This window comes from Cetorhinus maximus, chromosome 21, assembly GCF_964194155.1.
Source record: "Cetorhinus maximus chromosome 21, sCetMax3.hap1.1, whole genome shotgun sequence".
Taxonomy (NCBI): Eukaryota; Metazoa; Chordata; class Chondrichthyes; order Lamniformes; family Cetorhinidae; genus Cetorhinus; species Cetorhinus maximus.
This window is the reverse complement of record NC_135899.1, coordinates 20,452,138-20,479,550: the sequence shown is the minus strand read 5'-3', so window position 1 is coordinate 20,479,550 and position 27,413 is coordinate 20,452,138. Positions and strand designations below refer to the sequence as shown.

General features: G+C 44.5%; 1 protein-coding gene across 3 annotated transcripts; it reads right to left on the bottom strand.

Moving 5' to 3' along the window:
• LOC144695356 (hepatic and glial cell adhesion molecule-like) lies at positions 1–27,413 on the bottom strand. Of its 3 annotated transcripts, none has more exons than XM_078566255.1 (10): positions 26,995–27,413; positions 20,292–20,597; positions 18,782–19,045; positions 17,795–17,908; positions 17,410–17,493; positions 12,790–12,912; positions 10,528–10,626; positions 3,721–3,822; positions 2,272–2,351; positions 1–1,608 (listed from the first exon to the last, which is right to left on the bottom strand). In XM_078566255.1, the coding sequence occupies exons 1-10, from the start codon at positions 27,059–27,061 to the stop codon at positions 1,588–1,590; spliced, it is 1,260 nt and encodes a 419-aa protein (XP_078422381.1). In that variant the 5' UTR covers positions 27,062–27,413; the 3' UTR covers positions 1–1,587. The 3 variants fall into 3 exon arrangements, with proteins under 3 accessions (XP_078422381.1, XP_078422380.1, XP_078422382.1); XM_078566254.1 differs by having other exon boundaries at positions 733–1,605; positions 2,268–2,351; XM_078566256.1 differs by lacking the exon at positions 3,721–3,822 and having other exon boundaries at positions 733–1,605; positions 2,268–2,351.

Genomic DNA, 27,413 nt, shown 5'->3' with positions numbered 1-27,413 from the left:
GTCTTGGAAGTCTTTATTGAATCATGATATCACAGAGAGCCCAGCAGCATACAACGGAGCTAGCCGGCACTCTGAGGAAGCATCAGAGTACACACATAGTTATAGTAAAAGCGTGCGTAACAGAGGTCATGCAAATTACAAAAGCTGCTTGACCCTTAGTAATTAATAACATTGAAATTTTATCTTTGGTATGCATACAATTGTTCTGTCTTAGTTTATAATTACGCAAAAACCTTGATTAGTTACACAAAACCTTGAGTAGCCCATCTGGCGACTAGTCATCTAGACAGACAACAGATAGAATGATTAGGCCCTGTCTCATGTGCTGATAATAGACATCCTAACTTTGTTTCAAGGACTCTTGGTAGTTTGTTTGTGATACTTGTTTTTCTTCCTTCACAATAGCTGACAGCGCAGGTTTGTCTGCTACTGGTGCAAGGAGACTTCGTTGTAGTATTCCACTATGGTTTAACCACTTAACCCTTTGTTATCCTGTAGATAAAATACATCTACAGGGTAACAAAGGGTTAAGTGGTTAAACCATAGTGGAATACTACAACGAAGTCTCCTTGCACCAGTAGCAGACAATCACACAGGCAACTTTTAAACACTTTCGGCAATTAAAACTTCGTGTAAAACAGGAACAACCTTCTGAGTCCAAATATCCCGACATTGCAAAAGTTTTCTTAAATATCCTACCTGCCTTCCCATTGGGCCCGTGCGCCGACCCGAAGTTCGCATGGGCCGCTCAAAATCGTACACAATTGGCACGTTACGGGCCTTAACAAGCCCTTCAATTCATGGCGGGCAAACTGAGCGCGCCCGCCCACCGAAGTATCACGATGGCGTGCGCTAACGTCAGCGCGCGTCATTTTACACGCTGATGTGCGGGCTACGCCATCCGCACGTCAGCCAGAAAATTCTGGCCATTGCTTCCATAAAGCAATCATCATAAACCTGAGACTGTTATATTCAGCAGAACACTATTAGAGTGAGGGTGTGAGCTTGTGTTTGTGTACTTGACAAAAACACACAAGGGAAACTGCACAATCCTATTATTGCAGGAATTCACCAAGGCTCCTTAGACAGCACCTTCCAAACCCACGACTACTGCCATCTAGAAGGACAGGGGTAGCAGATACATGGGAACACCACCACCTGGACATTCCCCTCCAAGTCACTCACCATCCCGACTTGGAAACATATTGGCTGTTTCTTCACTGTCGCTGGGTCAAAATCCTGGAACTCCCTTCCTAACAGCACTGTGGATCTACATACCCCACACGGAATGCAGCGGTTCAAGAAGGCAGCTCACCACCACCTTCTCACGGGCAACTACGGTTGGGCAATAAATGCTGGCCCAGCCAACGAAGCCTTCATCCCATGATTGAATTTTTAAAAAGAATTCCACCCTTTAAAATTAAAGGGCTAAAAATAATAAGCTGGGTGCTCATAGTTTCTAGGTATTCAAACTCTGAACTTGAGATAGTTATTCACTGGTAACAGAGTTCCTTCAATTTAAGCCAATTCTTCCATTATAGCTGTGCTCCTGAATTTAAATTTGTTCTTCATCAGTAACTGTGGTTTTTAATAGGGTTCCTTCAGCTCCTACAAAAAGAAAGATAAAAATGTGAATTGAAATGTCTTCAAACAGCTAAAGAAAAGTTAATTTTTATTAAATGTACAAAAATGAATAAACAATCAGTAGCCTGAATTTGATTTGCCTCTTTTTAAAATTATGCTTTCAGTTGAGTTCTTGCGTTTTAAACAGAAATATCCTGTCAAGGTCTAATAAATATGCTTACAATGGGTCATGCAGCAATACATAGTGTTTTGTACATCAAATTAGATCATTACTAAACACATATCTTTCTCTACTTTCTAAAGTTTAGGTTCTTTCCAATAGGTCATTTACTGCAATTTTCAGACCATAAATTTCAACTTTCTGGTGTTAAACACTAAATATTAATTAATGTTTCATTTCCCTATTAAATGTTCAGCAGAACATAATTTAGGAGAAATAATCCCCTTTATCTGTGTATCACTGCAATCAAACACCTCCAATTGCAGTAAGAATAGTGGCAAACAAGCACTTTGCTCAGTAGACACAGGAATCCCTCATTCTCCACAGTAATTACTCTTGAACAGCAGAATGAAACAAAATCCTCCATTTCTGACGACAAAAATGTGTGACAACTACAGGAATGTCCATTTACAGAAAACTTGAGAGCAAAGGCTAATCTGTCACTTGTATTTGGTCCAAGTACTTACAGAATGATAAAGTCCATCAGGATCTTTTACACTGGGGGCTGTAAGTGGCGTTCCAGCTGTTCGTTTATTCAATTTTCTATCTGTTGATGTGAACATACAACGTATTATATTGAATGAAAGATGAGCTGAGCAAGGGCTTCACTAAATATATGATTCGAATATTAGACAGTAATACCTTTCCCAAAGCACTTTCTCCATCAAATTTTACCATGCAACCTACCAAGGTTTAGCAGCTCATATGAAATTCCCTTGCCCATTATATTATTGACCAGCTTATTTTAATGACTCTGCTAAAGTGGCAAACAAATCCATTTCACGGGAGTATTACACTCAAAGAGCACATCCTAGTGACCATGGGTGAGTGCCAAGGTGGGCTGGTTAGGCCTGTCTCAGTTCTGTGGGACTTCATCCCAGTTGTAATAAAAGCAGTTAGGCCCATTTGCTCTCACCCCACACATCCTCTCACCCTTTCCACACACTCCCATGCCCCCTGCACGGGCCTCAGTGCCAACTCAATGCTAACTCATGCCCCCACCCACGCTACTGGCTCCTCACATCATGCCAACTCGATGTCAACTCATGCTTTCATTCGCCCCCATGGCCCCTCATACCCACCATGCCAACTCTGTGCCAACACCTAGTATGCACCATGGGCAGACCTTAGGAACTATGTGGAGATGAAATAAAATACATTTCTAGAAATCTAAGAGAGCTTTCACTCTACATACTTGATAGTGAAAAAACTCCCATTCATGAAGCCATTCAGATCTTCTAAATATCAAGTCATTAATCTCTTACAAAATCAAATACACTTCTATTCATACCCCATATCAAACATAGCTAATACATTAATAGACTCTTTAAGCTGTTAATCAAACCATGAACTCAGACCGCACCCACCCCCCGACCCCCTGCTGAGATAATTGTAACTTTCTAAAGTCATAATGATATAATAATAGCCCTTAAGGAATGTGAAAAATACTGCATGATGAGATGCTACACCAATTGGCCTGTTAGTCAAATTAATTCAACAGAGGTCATTTTTAACAGTCACTAACAGCTGCAGCTTACAGTTTAAAGAGTGGAAGATTTAAAAAATACTTCAGATCATGATAGTTATACAAACATTATCTGTCCTGAAGAGTGTTTATACTTTTTTGTCACTCCCACATTGCGGATTAAGGCCCTTACAACAGCCAAAAGTGAATTCCGCACTGAGTTCAAATGGCTTTGCTGAGTTTAGGTTTCGCTGCTGTGTAAATCATGCCCTGCCCCATTTCCCCAACCACTAAAATTGGACCTGTTGGAAATGGGGCGGAGCTTCCACATCCAGGTCCCACCTGCCATTTTTAAAGTTCCAATGAGTCTTCCCAACTCCATGAAAACCAAGCATCTTGTATCCATTACAATCACTTGGAAACAACCTCTAACTGTATTAACGTTACTTACATATGATGTGAAGTGCAAAGGGTATAACAAAGGGAACTAACAGCAACCCCACTGTAGGAATTATATTTCTTTGTCGATTGGCTGCTGGCTCACATCCTTCACCTGCAATAGATGTCATCATGTAAATACATGAACTGCAGTTATTAAAATTATACAGATTAACTGAAATATTATTAGAGGTCTCCTGGTTGTATCACCAGCATTAGAAATCCTTGGGTCCCAAATTCTGCTGCTTGGGTTATTATCTCCAGCACAGTTGGTATGATAGACATCTCCTTTATTTTAATAAAATGACTGGCCAGGACATTGTCCTTTAGTGCTCTAGGCATAGCTGGAAGCATGCATCATGAAGTCATGCATTTCCTGCTCCTGATTTCCAATCGTTGATTTTAATTATCTGAAAATAATGGGCACCGTTGCAGAATTTCCCAATGTTCACTTCCAAGACAACAAGAAACACTGAAAACTCCAGCTATCAGGAGGCATTTCTTGCTCATCACGCTTCACATGTTTCTTTCACGCTTCCAAAACAAACACAATATAAAGGCACTTATCCCCCATTTTAGTTGCTCCGCTATTGTTGACGGTTCCTTCAGCTGCCAAGGCCCTAATCTCTGGAATTTATTCCCTAAATCTCTTTGCCTCTCTTTCCTCCTTTATGACACTCCTTAAAGCCTGCATCTTTGACCAAGCTTTGGATCATCCAATAACTCCTTACGTGGCTCCATGTCCTATTTTGTTTCACAATGTCTCTTCTAGACAGCAAAGTGGAATGCAGCAGGTAAAGGTTGATCTAGGTGTAGTCGGACGCTGGACATCATGGAGCTGTTGCGGGTGAACTAAAGTCGGTGTGTAAGGGTGGCACAAGACAGATGAATGTGACATATCATGACACCAGATCTCCTGGTAGGAGCAGCTACAAGCAGCACCAGGAGCAGTGTCTCTGTGAAGTGCCTTGAGATGTTTACTACGCTAAAGCGCTATATAAATATAGGCTGTTGTTGTATGGAGGAGGCTGTCCAGGGAGCAAATGTGCCAGAGTCAGATTATCCGGACTTTCTTGTTTGGCTTGTGTATGAACACACCAGGCCTTTATTTGACAGCAATGAAGATGGCATGATCTAAAAACCTTAGCTCCACAGTGTAATTGTATACACTGTCCTTGTAAAAAAAACCACATCATCTGACTGTGTACTGTGAGCAGTAGCATAGAAGGAACATCTGCTTTAATTAATATGTCTTTGACTCCCAGCGACTGTGATATAACTTTGTAAATGATAGCTGCTGATACACTTAACCATTCAGAATGTCCAAGCACAAAAGAGTCGCTCACTGGGAAGGCCCTTTGTAAATCCAGGCAGATGCTGCCAAATTTTCTGCCCATTCATTTGAATTGATGGACAGCGCATTCTTGAAATTTCCATTGAGACTTTGTGAACCAAGTTTCAATACTCTGGACTGAAACAAAAATTCTGTGTCGTGTTTGTAGAGTATTCCATCTTCTGCTATTTTAATCACGTGGGGGTGGGGGATTGTGGAGTGAATAAAATAATTATCTTTACACTGGATTCCGTGAAGCACTTACAATCCAGGCACTCCTGATCAGACAAGCTAAGGTGCTCAATTTACATCATTGTAGGAATTTACATACTACATTTAATTAATTGAAGTAACCACAATTAAAAGTTTGATAACTATTACCCTATATTTGAATAGAATGCATCATCCAAAACTCACAGCATCAAAAATAGAAATTCAAAATAGAAATTTAACCCGGTGAGGGAACCAACAAGAGGGAAAAACATACTTCACCTCATCCTCACCACCCTGCCTGCCGCAGATGCATCTGTCCATGACAGTATCGGTAGGAGTAACCACTACGGGGACTGCAGTGGTTCAAGAAGGCAGCTCACCACCACCTTCTCAAGGGCAGCTAGGAATGGACAATAAATCCTGGCCCAGCCAGAGAAGCCCACATCCCATGAATGAATTTTTAAAGAAGTGTGAGGTAATGCACTTGGGGAGGGCTAACGAGGCAAGGGTACACTATGAATGGTAGGACCATGGAAAGTACTGAAGATCAGAGGGACCTTGGTGTGCATATCCACAGATCCATGAAGGTAGATAAGGTGGCTAGGAAGGCTTATGGGATATTTGCCTTAATTAGCCGAGGCATAGAATACAAGAGCAGGGAGGTTATGCTGGAACTGTATAAAACACGGTTAGGTCACAACTGGTACTGCATGCATTTCTGGAATCCGCATTATAGATAGGATGTGATTGCACTGGAGAGGGTGAAGAGGAGATTTACCAAGATGCTGCCTGGACTGGAGGTTCTGAGCTATGAGGAAAGATTGGATAGGCTGGGGTTGTTTTCCTTTGAGCAACGAAGGTTGAGAGGGGACGTGATAGAGGTACATAAGATTATGTGAGACATAGATAGGGTGGATAGGAAGGCACTTTTTCCATTAGTAGAGGGGTCAATAACCAGGGGGCATAGATTTAAGGTAAGAGGTAGAAGGCTAAGAGGGGAGTTGAGGAGAAATATTTTCACCCAGAGGGTGGTGGGAGTCTGGAACTCACTGTCTGAAAGGGTGGTTGAGTTAGAAACTCTCATAATATTTAAGAAATATTTAGATATTCACTTGCATTGCCATAGCCTCCAGGGCTATGGGCCAAGCGCTGGAAAATGGGATTAGTGTAGTCAGATCTTTGTTGACTGGCGTGGACACGATGGGCCGAATAGCCTCCTTCTGTGCTGTAAATGTCTGTGAGTCTATGACAGAGTAATTCTGATAGATTAGACCATAAGACCATAAGACCTAGGAACAGGAATTAGGCCATTCAGCCCATCGAGTCTCCTCCACCATTCAATCATGGCTGATAAGTTTCTCAACTCCATTCTCCCGCCTTCTCTCCGTAACCTTTGATCCCCTTACCAATCAAGAACCTATCTATCTCCGTCTTAAATACACTCAATGACCTGGCCTCCACAGCCTTCTGTGGCAATGAATTCCATAGATTCACCACTCTCTGGCTAAAGAAGTTTCTCCTCATCTCTGTTCTAAAAGGTCTTCCCTTTACTCTGAGGCTGTGCCCTCGGGTCCTAGTCTCTCCTACTAATGGAAACATCTTCCCCACGTCCACTCTATCCAGGCCTTTCAGTATTCTGTAAGTTTCAATCAGATCCCCCCTCATCCTTCTAAACTCCATCGAGTGTAGACCCAGAGTCCTCAAACGTTCATCATATGTTAAGCCTTTCATTCCTGGGATCATTCTCATGAACCTCCTCTGGACCCTCTCCAGGGCCAGCACATCCTTCCTGAGATACGGGACCCAAAATTGCTTACAATATTCTAAATGTGGTCTGACCAGAGCCTTATAAAGCCTCAGCAGCACATCCCTGCTTTTATATCCTAGTCCTCTCGAAATAAATGCCAACATTGCATTTGCCTTCCTAACTACCGACTCAACCTGCAAGTTAACCTTAAGAGAATCCTGGACTAGGACTCCCAAGTCCCTTTGCACTCCAGATTTCTGAATTCTCTCCCTATTTAGAAAATAGTCTATGCTTCTATTCTTCCTACCAAAGTTCATGACCTCACACTTCCCCACGTTATACTCCATCTGCCACTTCTTTGCCCATTCTCCTAACCTGTCCAAATCCTCCTGCAGCCTCCCCGCCTCCTCAATACTACCTGTCCCTCCACCTATCTTTGTATCATCTGCAAACTTAGCCAGGATGCCCTCAGTTCCTTCACTTAGATCATTAATGTATAAAGTGAAAAATTGTGGTCCCAACACTGACCCCTGCAGAACTCCACTAGTCACTGGCTGCCATCCTGAGAAGGACCCCCTTATGCCCACTCTCTGCCTCCTGCCAGACAGCCAATCTTCTATCCATGCTAGTACCTTGCCTCTAACATCATGGGCTCTTATTTTACTGAGCAGCCTCCTGTGCAGCACCTTGTCAAAGGCCTTCTGGAAGTCCAAGTAGATAACATCCATTGGCTCTCCTTTGTCTAACCTATTCGTTACCTCCTCAAAGAATTCTAACAGATTTGTCAGGCATGACCTCCCCTTGATGAAACCATGCTGACTTTGCCCGATTTTACCTTGCACTTCCAAGTATTCTGAAATCTCATCCTTAATAATGGACTCTAAAATCTTACCAACAACCGAGATCAGGCTAATCGGCCTGTAATTTCCCGTCTTTTGCCTCACTCCCTTCTTAAACAGGAGGGTTACATTAGCGATTTTCCAGTCCTCTGGGACCCTCCCTGACTCCAGTGATTCCTGAAAGATCACCACTAACGCCTCCACTATCTCTTCAGCTATCTCCTTCAGAACTCTGGGGTGTAATCCATCTGGTCCAGGTGATTTATCCACCTTCAGACCTTTCAGTTTTCCTAACACCTTCTCCTTGGTAATGGCCACCATACTCACCTCTGCTCCCCGACTCTCTTGAACTTTGGGGATGTCACTCGTGTCTTCCACAGTGAAGACTGACTCAAAGTACCTATTCAGTTCCTCCGCCATTTCTTTGTTCCCCACTACTACTTCTCCAGCGTCATTTCCAGCGGCCCAATGTCCACTTTTGCCTCTCTCTTACCCTTTATATATCTAAAAAAAACTCTTGCAATCTTCTTTTATATTACTGGCTAGTTTACCCTCATATTTAATCTTCTCCCTCCTTATTTCTTTTTTAGTTGTCCTCTGTTGGTCTTTGTAGGCTTGTCAATCCCCTGGTTTCCCACTGCTCTTCGCCACATTGTATGCTTTCTCTTTAGCTTTTATGCTGTCCCTGACTTCCCTTGTCAGCCATGGTTGCCTCGTCCTCCCTTTAGTAGTCTTCTTCTTCCTAGGGATGAATTTTTGCTGTGTCTCCCAAATTACTCCCAGAAACTCCTGCCATTGCTGTTCCACTGTCTTTCCTGCTAGGCTCATCTCCCAGTCAATTCTGGCCAGCTCCTCCCTCATGCCTCTGTAGTTGCCTTTATTCAACTGTAATACCGTTACATCTGATTCCAGCTTTTTCCTCTCAAATGGCAGGGTAAATTCTATCATATTATGGTCACTTCCTCATAAGGGTTCCTTCACCTTAAGCTCCCTTATCAAATCTGCCTCATTACACATCACTAAATCTAGAATTGCCTGTTCCCTAGTGGGCTCCACCACAAACTGCTCCAAAAAGCAAACTCGCAGACATTCCACAAATTCCTTTTCTTGGGATCCACTACCAACCTGATTTTCCCAGTCTACCTGCATATTGAAATCCCCCATGATCACTGTAACCTTGCCTTTCTTACACACCTTTTCTATCTCCTGGTGTATCTTGTGCCCCACATCCTGACTACTGTTCGGAGGCCAGTACATAACTCCCATTATGGTTTTTTTACCTTTGCGGTTCCTCAACTCTACCCACACAGATTCTACATCATCTGACCCTACATCATTTCTTGCTATCGATTTAATTTCATTTTTTACTAACAAAGCAACCCCACTCCCTCTGCCAACCTGCCTATCTTTTCAATAGGATGCATATCCTTGGATTTAGCTCCCAGTCCTGATCCTCTTGCAGCCATGTCTCCGTAATGCCCACCACATCATACCTGCCAATCCCATAAGATTGCATCCTAGTCTGGGAAAACAACACAAGCTACAAGTGTTTTAAACAAGTTCTTCCTCTTTTTGTTTGGAGAATGGAACTACATTCAAATATTTCCCCTACTCAATGTCCTCCACACCATACATCAGCCATGGCCTAAAATGGTGGAGTGCCAGCTTGATCCTGGGTGTCCAACCACTGGCCTGACCACCAACAGTGGCCCAGAATCAACAGAACTTCCCCCACTTCCTGTGGTGGACACTAGCTCTCAGACTGATGCATCCATTCTCTGATCTTGCTGCTCTCAACTTCCTATATTCACTGAACCCAAATAATCCAATAGTCTGAAATGCAGGAGTTGAAATCTCGAGCTCCAGATCCATCCAAATTTCATTTGGGAAGTCAGTATTGTTGATCTCTTTTTCCCTCGGAAAGGAATTATTGGACAGGTTACCTCATAGAGGTATTAAAAGTGGTGCTAGATTCTGATAGACGAAACACATAAGAAGTACTTCCCTTTGTGGGAAAGGGACTAGAGGCCATCAATATGAGATAGCCACCAAGAAATCAAATAAGGACCTCAAAAAAACCTTCTTTACCCGCAGGCAGAATGTAGAATGTGCTACCATGAGCAGCCATTGAAGTGAATCGTATAGATGCATTTCAGAGGAAGCTAGTGGAGAAGGAAACAGAGGGTATTGCCAATAAGATTTAGATGAGGAAGGATGGGGAGGAGGGTTGAGTCGAGGATAAACACCAGCATGGACTGCTGGCCCATATGGTCTGTTTCTGCTCTGTAAATTGTGTCATCACTTCCAGACTGTCATGGGTAAAGAGATTGTTTAGGAGTGATTTCTTTACACAAGAGTTTTTGAAGCATAAAATACTTTACTACAGGGAATTGTTGAGCTGAGAACCATTACGTCATTCGAGGAAAAAAGTGAATAAATATTTGAAGCAAAGGGCATTGAGGCGAGGTCCGAGCAGTGGGATTAGAATTGGACTGGTCTAGCAAAAGCTGGCACAGACACAATGGGCCAAATGGTCTTCTGCAATGTAAAGTTCAATAATTCAATACTTTCCAATGTAAACCTAGGCAAAAATGACTGCATAGTTAGCTCTCCTGATCAGACTATTCCTGACGGGATGTTACTTCTAGAATTAGTTTGTTGGCGACAATTTTATGATTGAACACTCACCAGCTCGTTTCACTGTTTCTGTAATCAGGTACACTGACAGACCCACCACAATGATTCCACCCAATGGACTTACTGCAACCATTAGGATCAGATGACAAGCTGGCAACAAATAAAACAGAGTCACAGAGTGCACAAATATCACACACACACACAACGCACGACATACATCCTGGTCCGTCTGCCTCCTGCTGTACCTTGGGAAATGCAACTGATCGAGAAAAGTACAGGGATGATTTTACTGTTCCTGAGTTTAGGATTATTGGATTACCTGGATCCAGTGAACGCAGGACAATCGGGAGCGGAGAACCGCACCTCTCTAGCAGTCTGCCAGATAGCCCATCCATTTGCAGTCAACGAATAGAAAATCAAGTGGCCACTATTATGGCCATGTGCGCCTCTCTGTCTGATTGCCCTGTATTTGCTGTGACCAGGCGATCCAATAGCCCCAGGGGCAGAAACATTTGCCCCATTATCTTCCTCCACTGTGGCTGTGTTCCTGTATGCTGGGCAGATTTCTCTCAGGGAATCAAGGGATATGGGGAGCAGCCACGATCAGACTTGAAAGGCGGAGCAGGATTGAGAGGCCAAATGGTCCTCTCCAGCTCCTATTTCTCCTGCTCCTGGGTTCTTGAGCATGTGCAGGTGTCAGCCATGGCTCAGCTGGGACCAATCTTGCCTCAGGGTCAGAAGGTTGTGGGATCAAACCCGCTACAGAAACGTGAGCATATAATCTAGGCTAGCGTTTCAGTGCAGTGCTGAGGGAGTGTGTCAATGTCAGCGGCGCTGTGTTTTGAATGAGACGTTAAACTGAGGTCCCTTACTCTCCATCAGCTAGATATAAAAGGTCCCATGGCACTATGCTAAAAGAAGGACCAGGAGGTCTCCTGGTGTCCTGGTCATCATTAATCCTTCAAACACCAAACACAATTACCTGGTCATTTATTTCATTGGTGCTTGTGGGAGCTTGCTGTGCTCAATCTAGCTGCTGCTTCCTACACTACAACAGTAACGAGGCTTCGGGGGTAATTTGTTGGCTGTGAACTGCTTGAGGTTGTGGGAAGTGCTATGAAAATGCAAGTCTTTTTATACAATTTAGAGTGCACAACATTTTCAGCCTAGTTCTGCTGGGATCTAAAATACACCCCATGAGATTCACAAACCGTGCTCCAGACAGTCGCAATCTCCTGCAGTGCTGGTTCTCGGTCCTCTCAAGGTAACTCCATTTAAAATTGCAAAAGCAGGGAAGAACTCGAAAAACCTCATGTTATTTCTGTCAGCCCTTGCTCTTAGTTTGTTCCTGGTCACTCAGGTGGTGAAATAAAAAAGTGGCTTATGTCACCATTTTGGGTTCTTTCATTTCTGTATACTTCGGTCATTATTTATTTCACAACAACTACAATGTAGACAGAGGCCATTCGACCCATCATGCCTCTGCTGGTGATGGCCTCATCATCTGGAGAGAGCAATGGAGAAACTCTACCCATCACTCATTCCTGACCTGTGCCTCCACTCCTGGGCATGTGATGGGTCATGGCTTTATTGAAGACTGGAAGCAGTGATTTTCACCCAGGAATGAAATTTGACAGCAGCAGACTGATGCTCCAGTCAGAAAACTACAGGTTGTCCTGACTAATGATTCAAAGCAAATCGGATATTCTAACACATGATGTGGGCCACATTCAGCAGAAGGTATTTGGAAACACTGTGGTAGAAATACGTGTGCGTTGTCTGCTTCTTGGTCATGAAAACATTGCAGTATATGCCAGTTTCTGGGCACCTGGATCTGCTCCTAATCCACTTCTGGTCGCATGGCCACTTTCCTATTGGTCCTCTCCGCTTTTAGGCTTCCCTGGCAAATGCCTGCAATCAGCGGTGGATCAACTTAAATCTGAAGTGAAGGATCCAGCACCTGTTTCGGGACCTTTCTGTGAAATATGCAAAATAATGGGATGGAGCAGGCGTTATGCAATTTCCTTCCAGCTTCTTTTAATAAAAGACCAGGCAGTCAGCCAGCCCACACTCAGGGTCCTCCTGGACTTTCCTCTGCCCACCTTCCAAGACTTACTGGGGCTCAGCAGATCCAAATCCGAGCCAGTGCATGAGCAGGCTGCCTCGTCGCCCTCTCAACTCGCTCCCCACTACAGAATCCAAATCTCACTAACCTCCACACATCCCCTCCCACCCCCACCCCCCCCACCCTCCACATTAACCATGAGGGTTTTGATAGTGTCGTGTTCGTATAAAACTTGTGTCTGAACTTACGTTTGACAATCCAAATCTTATTTAACCTTGTGTCACAGGCCTTCATATGACAAGACGAAAATAAGAGAACTATCAGCAGGAGACACAAAAACACCAACGTGCACACTGTCATTTCAGAAGCTCCTATTGAAAGAACAAAAAAGTGAACACAATTATAAACATTCATAGATTAGAAAATAAATGCCTTTGCTATTTAATTCGCCACTGTGCCTTTCATAATGAGACCACAAGAATGTGCAGCAGCAAATGACTGTTCATGGTGGCGTTTAAGGCACCATCAAGGATAATGCAGAAGGTATATTCCCATTTCTAAAAGGCCTTTGATAAGGCTCCTGATTAAGGTCAAAGCACGCGGAGTCACGGAACAAGTAACAGAATGGTTGGAAAGCTGCTTAGTTTTGGCAGGAAGAATAAGGAGGTTACATTCTGCTTGGAATATAAAAGCTTAAATGGGATGGAGGAGCAAGGGGAGCCAGGGGTACAGATACACAAGTCATTAAAACGCATGACAAATAAGTCCTTTAAAAAGTGCACTGGGTCCATTTCCAGAGGAATGGAAACTCTGAGAAGTTACACTAAATTTGTACTGCATTTTGGGTAGACCACATTTGATAGAAGCACTTGTGAAGGAGCAAAAGAGATTCATAAGAATTATACCGGAACTGAAAGGTGATAACTGTCAGGACAGGCTGGGATCTTTGATAAGGCAGACACAATGACAATATTTCCACTTGTGGGGAGACAAAAACTGGGATCATAAATATAAGATAATCATGAATAAATCCAATAAGGATTCAGGTGAAACTTTTTTTTTTTACACAGAGATTAGAATGTAGATTCTCTACCACATAGAGTGCTTGAGGGGAATAGTGTAGATTCAGCTCCAGCAAAACATATGAGGGAGAAAGGAATAGAAGGAGGTGGAAATTGGATAAGTTGAAGAGGGTTGAGAAGAGGTTCATGTGAAGCATATAAGTGCTAACATAGACCATTTGGGCCAAATGGTCTGTTTCTAGGTTGGTCCTGACTTTAACTACAGTAAATTATTTCCTCAGAGGACCCAATGGGCAATGTTCACTAGTATACAGACAATGTAGAGAAGTAGAATTGGACTACACACCATGCCAGCATTCCCGATTTCAGACCATACAGAGCTAACAGTCCCCAATGGGCGGTAATTTATAGTACAAGTACTATAACTCTGCTAATGCTAACAGCACTGGGCACAGAAAACATCTTTCTATCCTGTTGACTGGTTAGGACGGTCTGTTCTTATCTCTCTTTATCAAGGAGGAAGCTGAATGAGGTTATGCTGAACTCCATTAATCTTTTCCCAAGTGTTATTGGTTGGTATCAGCATGCTGCTGCATTGGCAGAATATCACAGACAGACCTGAAATTTGTACTATGGAGGACAGAACATTGACCAGCCATCTTGTGAACTTCAGAAGAGTCTCAGTAGCTGATAACATCATACAGGCATGGGGCCAATAGATGGTAGCATTGCCTTCTACTTCCCAGTTTTTAATAAATTATGTACTTTTGGAAACAAAACTTAATGGGCAGGGTTTTACCATCAGCGAGCAGGGGGTGGGGCCCACTTGCCGATGCATAAAATGATGTAGGGTGCCAATTGAGGCCATTGACAGGGTCAATTAACCAATTAAAGGACCTGCCCGTCCAACCTTAAGGTTGGTGGGTCGGCCAGAAGCCCCAGCGGCAACTAGAAAAAACATGAAACCTCATCCAGCGGCCGGATGAAGTTTCACATAGGGTTTTAAAAATTGTAATAAAGTTGTTATTGAAATTATGAACATGTCCCAACTCATGTGACATTGTCACATGAGGGGACATGTAAGGGATTTTTCTCTTCTCTATTTTTAATATTTTTAAAACTCGAGGCGATCTCCCTGAGGCTGCACTTAGCCTCAGGGAGATGAGTGCGCTCTTTCGTGCGTTTCTGTTACACGAAAGAGCGCACTCTCGATTTTAGGGACTCCCCCCCACCGCCCGCACAGGGAACGCATAGCTTTAATTGGCTCACCCACGTAAAATGGCGGCGCGGCCCCGATCACTTTCCGCGATCAGCTCCGCGCCCTCCTGTGATTGGGTCAGGCCCGCCCGCCTGACGAACGGAAAATTCAGCCCAATGTTTACCCCATTGAAGTTATGCCCCATATAATTTTAAACAAAGGTCAGGCAAACTCAGTCACAAAGCTCGAGGGATTATAAGTGACAGATTTACTGCTGTAGTATAGAACAGCACTGGATAATCTCACAACAACTCTGAAAAACTTTACATAAAACTATTGCACATATTAAGAGTTAAGAAATCTGTTATTTTTCCTCAAAAATGTCTAAAGGAAATCTTTTAACCACTTCATTGATAATTTACTGTACAAAACAGGTCTTGGTAAGCTAATGCTATTTTTCACTTTCTGCCCACTTATAGAGGTTTTTAATTTTTAAAAAACAAATATTTAGGTTAATAGAGGTTAGTCTAGACTAATAAAAACAGAAAATGTTTGTTTTCCTCTCTCTACATACGTGACCTGACTTGCTGAGAGCATTGGTGTTAATATTTCAGGTCAACGACCTTTCACCAGAGCTTAGTCTAGGTAGTGTCCAGCTATGCGATGATTTTTCATCTTATTAATGCTGAAGTGTTTTACTGGCTGCCTTTTTTGGCCAATCCATATTTTGTGAGCTGTGGAGAATGCAATGATATTGTAGTCTCGCCCTTGCCTATCTCTGTTAACTATCCCAGTCCTATATTCCTCCAAGATCTCTGCGCTTCTCCAATTCTGGTCTTCTAGGCATCTCTGATTTAATCCCTCCACCACTAGTAGCCATGCTACTTCCACTGCCTAGGCTCTAAGCTCTGGAATTCCTCCCTGATTTCTCCACTTCCCTACCTCCTCCTGGATGCTCCTTAGAATCTCTCTCTTTGGTGTCATATTTTGTTTGGTAACCCTATGAAGTGCCTTGGGACATCTTACTCTGTTGAAGGTGCCATATAAATACAAGCAGTTGTTACTGAGCCTAGATAACATCTAGTCTGGGGTTGACAAGTGATGGGCAACATTCATACCACATAACTGGCAAGCAACATCACTGAGGAACAGGAGGGAGCTCGGTCACCAACCTCTTTGTTCATGGTTAAAATCAGGAAATTTCAAACAGTGCACAAGGTGCTGTCGATCAGGTAGAATGACCAACATTTTTTGTTACTCGTTCTTGGGATGTTGGCGAGGCCAGTATTTATTGCTGATCCTTAATTGCCCTTGAGAAGGTGGTGGTGGGGCCACCTTCCTGACAACTGAGCGGCTTGCTAGGTAGTTTCACAGGGGAGCCGACCACATTGTTTGGGTCTGCAGCCACATATAGAGCAGTCTGTTCAAAGGTAGCAGGTTTCATTCCCTTAAGGACATTAGTGAGCCAGATAGCTTTTTATAACAATTTAATAGTTTCATGGTCACCGTTACTGAAACAAGCTTTTCATTTCTACTTTATTGAATTCAAATTCAATTGTCATATTGGGATTTGAACTCATGTCCTCAGGTAATTGGTCCAGGCTTCTGGATTATGTAACCAGGAACAAGCACCCTGCCCGACCTCTCCTTCTCAGGGTTCACAATGAATGGCACCTTGCCTGGCCAACTCCTCCCTCAAATCACTGGACACGAAGCCAATTCGGCCTTGTTAAAGGGAACGCATCCTCAACCAGTCGGTGGTTTACTGATGTGCGACTGGCCAGATAAAGGGAATCGTGAAGATTGAAGTTTGTACCGATTCTCTGTGGAATGAGGCTAATGTGTCTCCCAGGTGGAGGGAGCGAGGAGTACAGTCACAAGAATTCCTGAGCATGGGACCAATAGTGAGGATCTCAGCATGCCGCTGAGAGATATAGACAAGTTGTCAAAGTTGATGGACAACTGTATGCTGCACATTAACATGGGCTGAGTTTGCAAACTCTGAAGGTCATGAGGAGCCGATGACATGGGGCTACCATGGCTTCGTCACATTTAACAGGTGTAATGTCTGAGAAATCCAAGTTACACAGCCTGAGTTTGAACATAAATGCAGAGGGGTTACAAGAAGCTGCTGACACAATTTAATGAAGGGCTAACAAGAAGCACGTGGCCAGGCTGGCAAAGTGTGCAGAAACATTACCTTAGCTTACAAAGATCAGGATGGTGTGATGCTTGGGGACAATAGGCCAAAGAGAGCTGATGCAGCCAGACCAATCAGTTACACATACGTTTTGCAGGGATTGCTGTTGTCAGAAGACTGAGGGCAGATGGGCAATACTCATTACAGCTGATTCCAACATCTTCGGAGCTGTGGTGAAGTTATGGGAATCAATGAGGGCAGCTCCGAGTAAATTCCCAACCTTAGTGAGCTGGTTCGGTTTTACAATAAAGTGTAAATTTTTCAATGCCAGCCGCTCAGATTGGCAAATTTATCGAACTTAAATTCACAATTTGAGGGTCCCAAATTAGAACTCATTCGAGTTCTCCACCCAGTAATGGACTAAACTGGAATTTAATTCGTCAGAAGTACTGCATTGTAGAAATACAATTACCAACTAGGAGTAAAGAAACAGGAACACATGCAGTACCTTCACCCCATATCCAACACACAAACGCACCGATAAGAAAGAGAAACTGCAATGCTCGTAGCTCAAGTTGAAGAAACGGAAGACCTGGAACAATAAGCAAGTTCATGAAGGAGGGTCATACGGACTCAAAACGTTAAATCTGTTTCCCTCTCCCCAGATGCTGCTAGACCTGCTGAGTTTTTCCAGCCTTTTCTGCTTTTGTTTCATATCAACATTACCCCAGCAACTAATATTCTCACATTCAAATTAATCACGCCATACAAAGAACCAGAATTTAAAATGACATCAGTGTCACATTTAAATGTTTCACAGAGTCTCTAATATTAAACCATAACAGCTTAAAATTTTCAACAATAAAGTTGCACAAATAATACATTTTTCTTACTTATTATTATGGCCCGATACCAGGATGAAATTATTTTACAAGCCAAGGCAGCAGCAGCAGTGATCAGCGCAGTGATGGATAATATCTTTGTGTAGTGATGCAGCAGGGCAGCACCTGAAATAGACAATTTATTTCAAACTTATGCTACTTTGAAAGCAGTAAACAAATTGCAAACAGGTTCATCTTTGCCTGAAAGTGTCGTTATCAAGGATCTTGCAAGTTGGAAATGGAAACTTCCTACCAGACACCCTCACCCCTTCAAGGTGAAATACCATGTGCTTAGATGCCAGTGTAAAGTACTCTCTGTTCTGCCTCAACCTCGACTCCATGAGTGAATCAGAATGCAGTGTTCCGTTTCCCACATCGGGTAAACTGGCTGCACTCTTCAGGAGAATGCAGACTTAAACCGTGATTTTCCACTTTGACGCTCTCAGTAAATGCTGGGAAGGTACATAAGAACATGAGAAAAAAGAGCACCAGTCGGCCATTCAGCCCCTCATGCCTGCCCCGCCATTCAATAAGATCACGGCTAATCTGCCCCAGGCCTCAACTCCTCTTTTGTGTGCCAGTTCCTCATAGACATCAACTCGCTGATATTTCAAAAATCTATCTCCGTCCTCATTAAATACGTTCAGTGATCGAGCCTCCACAACTCTCTGAGGTAGAGAATTCCAGACATTCACTACCCTCTGAGGGAAGAAATTCCTTCACATCTCAGTTTTAAATGAGTGCCCCCTTATTCTGTAACTGTGTCCCCTAGTTTGAGATTCCTCCACTAGTGGAAACATCTTCTCAACATCTACCCTGTCAAGTGCATCAGGAAATTGCACACTACCAGTCTACAGTTTTCTATTCTACTCCTCCTTCCTGCCATGAAAAATATATGTTATTCCTATGTTAACATCTTTGAAGAGACTAAGTGTGAGGCACATCAGTGGAATATAGATTTTAACTAATCAATGGAATTGACTGACAGGCATGACTCACCGTAAATAGTAAGAGAATATGAATAGTTTTTCTTGCTAACAGGGTTCTCCATGGTGCAAGTATAGATTCCACAGTCTGATTTGCTGGCTTCAGAAATAATCAACTTGCTGTTGTTTCGCACCAACTGATAATGTTGACCATTCATTATCACTTCAGCATCTTTCCTCCACAGAATGGAACTCGCTTTCCCCACAGACACTTTACAGGTTAGTTCAATGGTGGTATCCACAAAGGTAACATTGATCAAAGGTTCTGCCAGTGGCTCTGTGGAAGAGAAACAATGGTCAGATAAGCAGGTCTGAATGTGAGGATATCATTGCTACACATTATGTTAGTGTAGTTAATTAACGGGAGCTCTGTCCTTCACAGGGTTTTTTTCTTGTATTCATTCCCGAGATGTGGGTGTCGCTGGCTAGGCCAGCATTTATTGCCAATCCCCAGTTGCCCTTGAGAAGGCGGTGCTTAGCTGCCTCCTTGAACCTCTGCTTTCCATGTGCTGTAGGTACACCCACAGTGCTGTTAGGGAGGGAGTTCCAGGATTTTGGCCCAGCGACAGTGAAGAAACAGCGATATGGTTCCAAGTCAGGATGGTGAGCGGCTTGGAGGGGAACTTCCACGTGGTGGTGTTTCCATGTATTCTCTGCCCTTGTCCTTCTAGAAGATAGAGGGCATTGGTTTGGAAGGTGCTGTTTCAGGAGGGTTGGGGAGTTCCTGCAGTGCATCTTGTAGATGGTACACACTGCTGTCACTGTGCGTTGGTGGCAGAGGGAACGAATGTTTGCGGATGGGGTGCCAATCAAGCGGGGCTGCTTTGTCCTGGATGGTGTCAAGCTTCTTGAGTGTTGTTGGAGCTGCATCAGATACATCATAATACTTCAATCCTAAACTGAATTTCCTGACACCTAAATCCGATCACAAAGGCTGTCTACCTCCAACAGCACCTGACTCTGCCTCTACTTCAATCCAGCTGCTGCTGAGAATCTCACCCATCACCCGTCTCGCCCCCAGACTCCACTATTCCAATGCTCTCCTGGCTGCCTCCCATCCTCCATCCTTCAGCTCATCTATGCCTCTGCTGCCTGCATCCTGTCCTGTACCATGTCCCAGTCCCAACACCCCTGTCCTCGCTGGTCTGCATTGGCTCCTGTCCATCAATGCCTTAAATTTAAAATTCTTGCCTCATGTGGAAATCTCATCATTTTTTTGACTCTGTATCTCTGTAAACTCCCCCAATTCTTCAAAACTCTTCCTCCATCCCAGCTCCTTCCACTAAAATCATTCCTCCCACTCTGGCCTCTTACACATTCCATCATTGGCGGCTGAGATTTCAGCCACCAATGCCCCACGCTCTGGAATCACTCCCTTGATAGAATGGCAGAATAGGTTTGAGGGGCTGAATGGCCTATTCCTATTCTTATTCTACGACAGAGTTCGCAAATAGTAAACAGTACACGAGCTGAAATGTACATCAAATGTATTTCAAAATAATGAAAGTATTGAAATCACTTACCAATAAGACTCAAATCTGTAATCCTTATCAATTTATCATCTACAATGATGGTATAAACTCCTTGGTCACTAGGATTTAAATGATTTAATATCAGTGACCCAGTCGATGAATTGAAATGTAAGCGAGATTTGAAATGGTTATTTGGCTCCTCCATTAGGTGGTTTGGTACGTAATCCAAGATGGTCACAAGGCTCCCATTGCTGCCAGTGAAACTCCAGATAATTTCACTGTTGCTGAGATTAGCTTCATGTTCAGGATCCAGTAAAACCGATGAACCAATGGCAGCAAACATTTCTTTTCTTCCAGCTGATTAACATAAAACAACCAGTTTATTCCTTTAAAGTGTGACAGTGAAACAGTGAAATTCAGCAGCGATTATGAAGGAAAATTGTACACATTATGCCAGCAGATATCTAGAGGGAATGAGAGGCAGATTCTCATTTATGTAAGTGTTTTTCACCACCTCGGAGCACCCAACCACCTTTTACAGCCAATGAAACCCTTTTTTGAAATGTGGTCACTGTTGTATTTGTGCACAGCAAGTTTCCATAAACAGCAATGTGACAATGACCAGGTGATCTGTTTTTGTGATGAATAAGTGGGATAAATACTAGTCATGACACGATGGACTAACCCCCCCTCCCACACTTCTACTGACATGAGATCTTTTACATCCACCTAAGAGGGCTTAACATCTGATCTGAAAGCATCTCTGGCAGTGCAGCACTCCATCGGGAGAAAGAGGAGACGAGGTGAAGTTGGGGGAGGGTTTGCTGAGGGTAAAGAGGGGCCAGAGGGATGGTGGGGGAAGCTAGGTAGGACGGGGAGAGAAAGAGCCCAGAGGAAAGGGGAGATGGGGCGGGGGAGAAAGAGACTCAAGTAAAGGTGGTTTGGGGGTGGGGGGGTGGGGGGGGAGAGAAGGATCCCAAAGCGAAGTAGTGAGTCAGAAAGAGCTCAGGCTTAAAGGGGGCGAAAGAAAATGCCCAGAAGGAAGAAGGGAGAAAAAAACCCCAGAGTGAGGGGGGGAAAGAGCCCAGGAAGAAGGGAGTGGGAAATGGGGGGAAGATCAAAGGGGAGGGCAGGGATTAGGGCCATGGAAGGGGGTAGGGGGAACTGGGGGAGAGGGGATGCAGGAGCTGGGGCAATAATGGGAACATTCTGTACCTGCAGCATGTGGGATTCAGAACAACCACATCTGCGATAAGCGTCTGCAGCCCAAAGTTGCTGCATAAATTGTCAGGCATCATAGAGAGGGAGAGTTACTTGGACTCTTAGTGTCCAAGCAGTCACACCCATATGATTAAATAGGACTTTGGTCAGTGGTCAGGGGCAGGAGGGTGTGACTTCGCATCAGGCAGGATTCAGAGACACTGGCACCTGTGCTGGGCAGAGAGGGAGTTCTTCCATTGGGATGAGCTCCACTTAAACCGGGCTGGGGCCAGCATCCTGGAGAACTGTATAACTGAGGCTGCAGATAGGACTTTAAACTAAAAGGTGCAGGAGGGGTAGGGTGACAGGAAATGTAGAAAGCTAAAGAGAAAAGTCAAGGCAATAAAACAGTGTAGCAATCTGAGTAAAGACGAGCTGACCTTGACAGAAAAGGACGGAAAGTTTAACAGAATAGCGCATCAGCGAGTAAGGTCCATGCAAAGAATATTGGTGACAAAAAATTCAAGCTTCCTTATCTGAATATACGAGGCATGAGTAATAAAATAGCAGCACAATAAACCAGCAGCACAAATAGAGATAAATGGATTTGACCTAATCTCCATTACAGAGACATGATTATAAAGTGACCAAGGGTGAGAAATAAATATTCCAAGGTACACAACATTTCAAAAGACAGACAGAATGGAAAAGGAGCCTTGATAATAATGATAAATAATGGTATAAGGACAACAGTAAGAAAGCATTGTGGTTTAGGGGGCCATGAAGTAGAATCATTATGGGCAGAAATTAGGAACATAAAAGGTTCAGAAAATGCTTGTGGGAGTAGTTTATAGGCCCTTTAACAGTAGTTGTAATCTCTGGGCACACAATGTGACTCACTTACACTTGCTGGAAGCTACATATATTCACAATGGAGCCCGGTCCTCTGCAGGCAAAAGGAATTTGTCCAGGCATTGAGCCTTGTTCAATTAAACAAAAGTTTGGGGGATAATTGTTCCCAGTGCATTCTCCATGGCAATGCCTCGACCAATCAGGGTCAATTTGCCTTGTTTGAATTTAAACAAAAGCTTGGAGGATAAACATCCCCTGTTGCTTTCTCCATGGCAACACCCTGACCAGTCAGAGCCCACTTGGCAACCAATCAGCACCATTGAGTATAAACTTTTGTTCCATTTGAAATTTGAGTATTGCTGAAAAAAGAGACTTTTTTGTCAAAACAACACAAGTGACAATCACCACTAACAGGATGCTGCCGTCAAGCCAAAAAGACGCTCTGCCTATCACTCGAATGTGTAATGCGGTATATGGATTTCAGTGCCAGTCTGATGCCAGGTATGTAGGCCGTATGTCCCAAAGACTGGCACTGAAATTCATATACCGCATTACACATTCGAGTGATAGGCAGAGCGTCTTTTTGGCTTGACGGCAGCATCCTATCTGGATCATATCAAACAGCACGTCCCTTCTGATTTTTGCAATGGGCAAGGTGCAACCCGAGCTTGCAAAACTCAAAACACAATGTCCAACATTAGATGTGATTCCGTGCTTGGACCATATTCGCTAAATAATCCTCAGTGTGCTAAGAAATGCACTGACAACCAATTTAAGATTGTCCATCAGGCTCGCTGTGTGGCACATCTGCATGTACTGGAAGCTACATATGTTAACACATGGGGCCCTGTTCTTTGCAGACAGAAAGAACAGCTACACACATTGTGCCTGTTTCAGCTAAGCATAATAAGTGACAGTTAGTTCATCCCCCAGGGCAATGCCTTGACCAATCAGAGTCATGCTGCCTGGTTTAAATTTCAAACAATGCTTGGCAGTTAACTATATAAGTCACCATCAACTGGTGCATCCACCATGGCAATGCCTCTACCAGAGTCCACTTGCCAACCAATCAGCACTCTCTTCTCACTCAGTGTAAATTTGTTGGTTTCCCTGACATTGGTATTCTTGCGAATTGTCCTGATGAGTGCAAAACAAAAAGCTTCAACAAAAACATATCCCTTTTTTCAGTAATTCACACGGGTGGAATTTTATGGCCCCTTCCACCAGTGGGAATTTCTGGTCCTGCTGAAGCCAACAGACTTTTGAATGACTTGCCACATTTTACAGCCCCACCCATGCCATGACGTAGCCATAAAACTCTGCCCCTGGAAAAGCTCTGTACTGGAAAACAACCACTTGAAATTTGGTATTCTTGTATATGTCCTCATAAGTGCAAGTTAATAAGCTTTAACAGCATGTCTCTTTTTACAGCCACACTCAAGTTAGCAAATGTAACGCTGTAGCTCAAGAAAGGAGAGAGAGAGAGAGAGAAAGCAGGGAACGACAGGCCAATTAACCTGATATCGGTCACAGGAAGCTAGTATGCTGGTGTTGCATGCAACTGGGGAAGCAAACCACAAGCTGCAAGGGAGTTGGAATACAAGAATAAGGAAGTATTATTATTATTTTTGTTGAGAGCACATTTGGACTAACATATGCAGTTTTGGTGTCCATACCTAAGGAAGGATACACTCGCTTTGGAGGCAGTACGATGAAGGTTCTCAGGATTGATTCCCAGGATGAAAGGGTTTTCCTACGATTGGGGGCCAAATGTCCTAGTCCTGTTCCTATTTCTTAAAAAAAAAGCTAGAGGCTGAGTAAATCGAGCCTATATTCTCAGGAATTCAGAAGAATGGGAGATGATCTCATTGAAATATATAAGATTCTGAAGGGGCTTGATAGACTAAACATAGAAGTTCTATTCTCTGGCCGGGGAATCTGGAAAGTGGGGGCACAGCCTCAGGATAAGGGGCCGATCATTTAGGGCTGAGATGAGGAGACGTTTCTTCACTCAAAGCGAATCTTTAAAATTTGATACCCCAGAGGGTTGTGGATGAACCATTGTTACGTACATTTAAGGTTGGGATAGACAGATTTTCAAGGCAATAAAGGAATGGAGAGCAGACGAGAAATTGGAGCTCGGGCAGAAGATCAACCATGAACTTGTTGGGTGACAGAGAAGACTCAAGGGACAGTAGGTTCTACGTCTGCTCTTATTTCATCCAGCTCTTATCGGGGGTGGGGGTGCTGGTTGTAGGGAAGGAAGAATAGGAGAATGGAAGTAGCATGGGGGTGTGGGAGTGATGAAGGGGGAGAGGAGAAGGGGCTGCGGGGGAGGAAGGATCTGGGGGTGGAAAGTGAGGGGTGGCAGAAAGGGCAGGGGCACAGAAGGGGTAGAAAGGACAGGGGTGCAGAATGGCTGGGGGGCAGGGGGTGGGGGGCAGAAAGGATTAATAACCCACGGGCCACTAATGCTTTGGCAACACAAGTTCAAGTCTCATTCTAGCAGCTGGTGGAATTTAAATTCAATTAATAAGTAAACCTGGAATTAAAAACTAGTCTCAATAATGATGATCATGAAACTGCTGGATTTTCGTAAAAACTCATTCGGTTCATTAATGCCCTACAGGGGAGGGAATCTGGGGATGGGGCGTGGAGGGGGGTAGGAGGAGAGGTTGGCCACGGCAGAGTGGAGTCAGGTAGGGTATTGGAGGGGAGGGAGAAAGAACCCAGAGGGAGTGGTGGAGAGGGGTGAGAATGATCAGACGGGAGCCGACACTGACCCATATGGAGACTGGGACATGATATTTCTTTTCACGATGAAGGTAACGTCAGGCAGAAACTTACTTGCTGCCCCCCCTGATGGATTTGTAGATGGGGGGGAGGGGGTTAACCATAAAATTTCCTGTGTGGCCTTCCCACTGGAATCCCGACCTCACCATAATTTTACACCTGGATGGTGTCAAGGCCTAGGCCAGCCCTGCCTGCCCTCGCCCCAATTGAGGGCCCTAAGTGGCTAATTATTGGGGGCACTTCCATTAGCACCCTCCCTTTAACATTGGCTCGCTCCACCCACCAGCACCCCCCACCCCCGCAAAAGGTCTGGCCCCTGCAGGTGCCCCCCTGCCTTCTCCACCAACACCTCCATCCCCTCTCTGGCCACCACCACCCCACCCCGGACCTCACCTCCCCAAGCCGCCTGAGACCCTGAAAATCTACCTGGGTGCTGGACTCCTGGGACTGAGGGTGGAATTTCATGGCCCCATCGTGCCGGGGCGGTGTCAATAAATGCAGCGAGCTGTTCAGGTGCAGCAAGTAGTGAAGAAGGGTAATGGAACGCTTTCCTTTATTGCGAAAGGAATTGAACATGAAATTAATGATGTTATACTTCAGTTATACAGGACATTGGTGAGGCCACATCTCAAATACTGTGAGCAGTTTTGGTCTCCTTATTTAAGGAAGGATGTAAATGCGTTGGATGCGGGTTCAGAAGAGGTTTACTAGACTGATACCTGGAATGAGTGGGTTGTCTTATGAGGAAAGGTTGGACAGACTGGGCTTGTTTCCACTGGAGTTTAGAAGAGTGAGGGGTGATTTGATTGAAGTATACAAGATCCTGAATGGTCTCGACAAGGTGGATGTAGAAAAGGATGTTTCCTCTTGTGGATGAGTCAAGAGCTGGGGACACTGCTTTAAAATTAGGGGTCGCCCTTTTAAGACAGAGATGAGGAGAAAGTTTTTCTCCCAGAGGTGAGGTCATAATATTTTTAAGGTGGAGGTGGGTAGATTCTTGTAAGGCAAGGGAATCAAAGATTACCTGAGGTTATCTGTGGGATTCGAAACACAAACAGATCAGCAATGATCGTGCTGAATGGTGGAGCAGGCTCGAGGGGTCAACTGGCCTATTCCTGCTCCTATTTCCTATGTATGCTTGACCCTGGGGGCTTGTCCACTGCAACCCCTTGCAGGGACGAGGGAGATGTGAGCCAATCGGATTGGCCAGCAGGTCTCTGAGGTGGGACTTCCTCAGCCAGTGAAGGGGCAGCAACCCCGCCTCCAGCCAGTTAAGGCGTGTTGGGGGGGAAAAACAGAAAATGCTGGAAAAACTCAGGAGACCTGACAGCATCTGTGGAGAGAGAAACAGAGTGGAAGTTTGGAGTCCATATGACCCTTCTTCAGAGCTAAAGAGAAGTAGTAATGTGATGAAATTTATACTGTTTAGGAGGGGGGAGAGCAGCAGGTGAAGCTGGATAGAAGGCCAGCGATAGGTGGGGGCAAAGGAGAGATTGACCAAGGTGCCATTGACAAAATGACAAAGGGTAGTGGCAAGGGCTAAAGAAGGTGCTGATAGCGGCAAAGGTAAGAAGGCAGAATGTGATAATGGCAGAGTTGGAGCATGAAATGACTGTGGGGCAGGATCAGCAGGATATGTTCTGGTCCAACTCCTCGGATAGCAGGAGGGGAAAACCAACCATCCTAAAAATCCCGGCCATGGTTTGCAGACGTGAAGGAATGAAATCTCTGCAACAATAACTTCCAGCCCTGAACTTGCCCGAGAGATCCCGCTTCTCAGTTACTCTGATATCCCCCTGGTGGGGTTGGGGGTGGGGGGGGGGGGAATGTGACCAACCCCCGCTCCCATTCCCCATCCCCTTTCCCAGACCCTGCGGGAATCCCTCTGTTTCCCCACTCAGTCCCTCACCTTCCGCATGGAGCGGCCGCAGCAGGAACAGGCCGAGCAGCAACAGGGGAGGCGACGGGCGACCCATCCGCAATTCAAACTTTCAACCACCGGCCAGGAATCCGCCTGGATCCGCCTGTCAGACTCTTCAGACCCGGGAGTCTGGTTCAGGTTCAATCCCTCCAGCAGCGACTCTACCACAAACAAAACAAACACCCTCCGCCCCGCTCTCAATGCGCCCCAGGTGCAGCCTGACTCTTCCTGCTCTGTGAACACGGGGGCGGAATGAGCGAACCTGCATCAAACCCGGAAAAACTCTGATCAGACTCAGTCTCTTTCACAACATCTCGCGGAGAGAGTTAGCGTTTCAGCTCAGAGTCAGAACTCCGCAGCCAAGGAGACCAGTCAGCCCATCTCTCTGGGCAGGAATCCACTCCCAT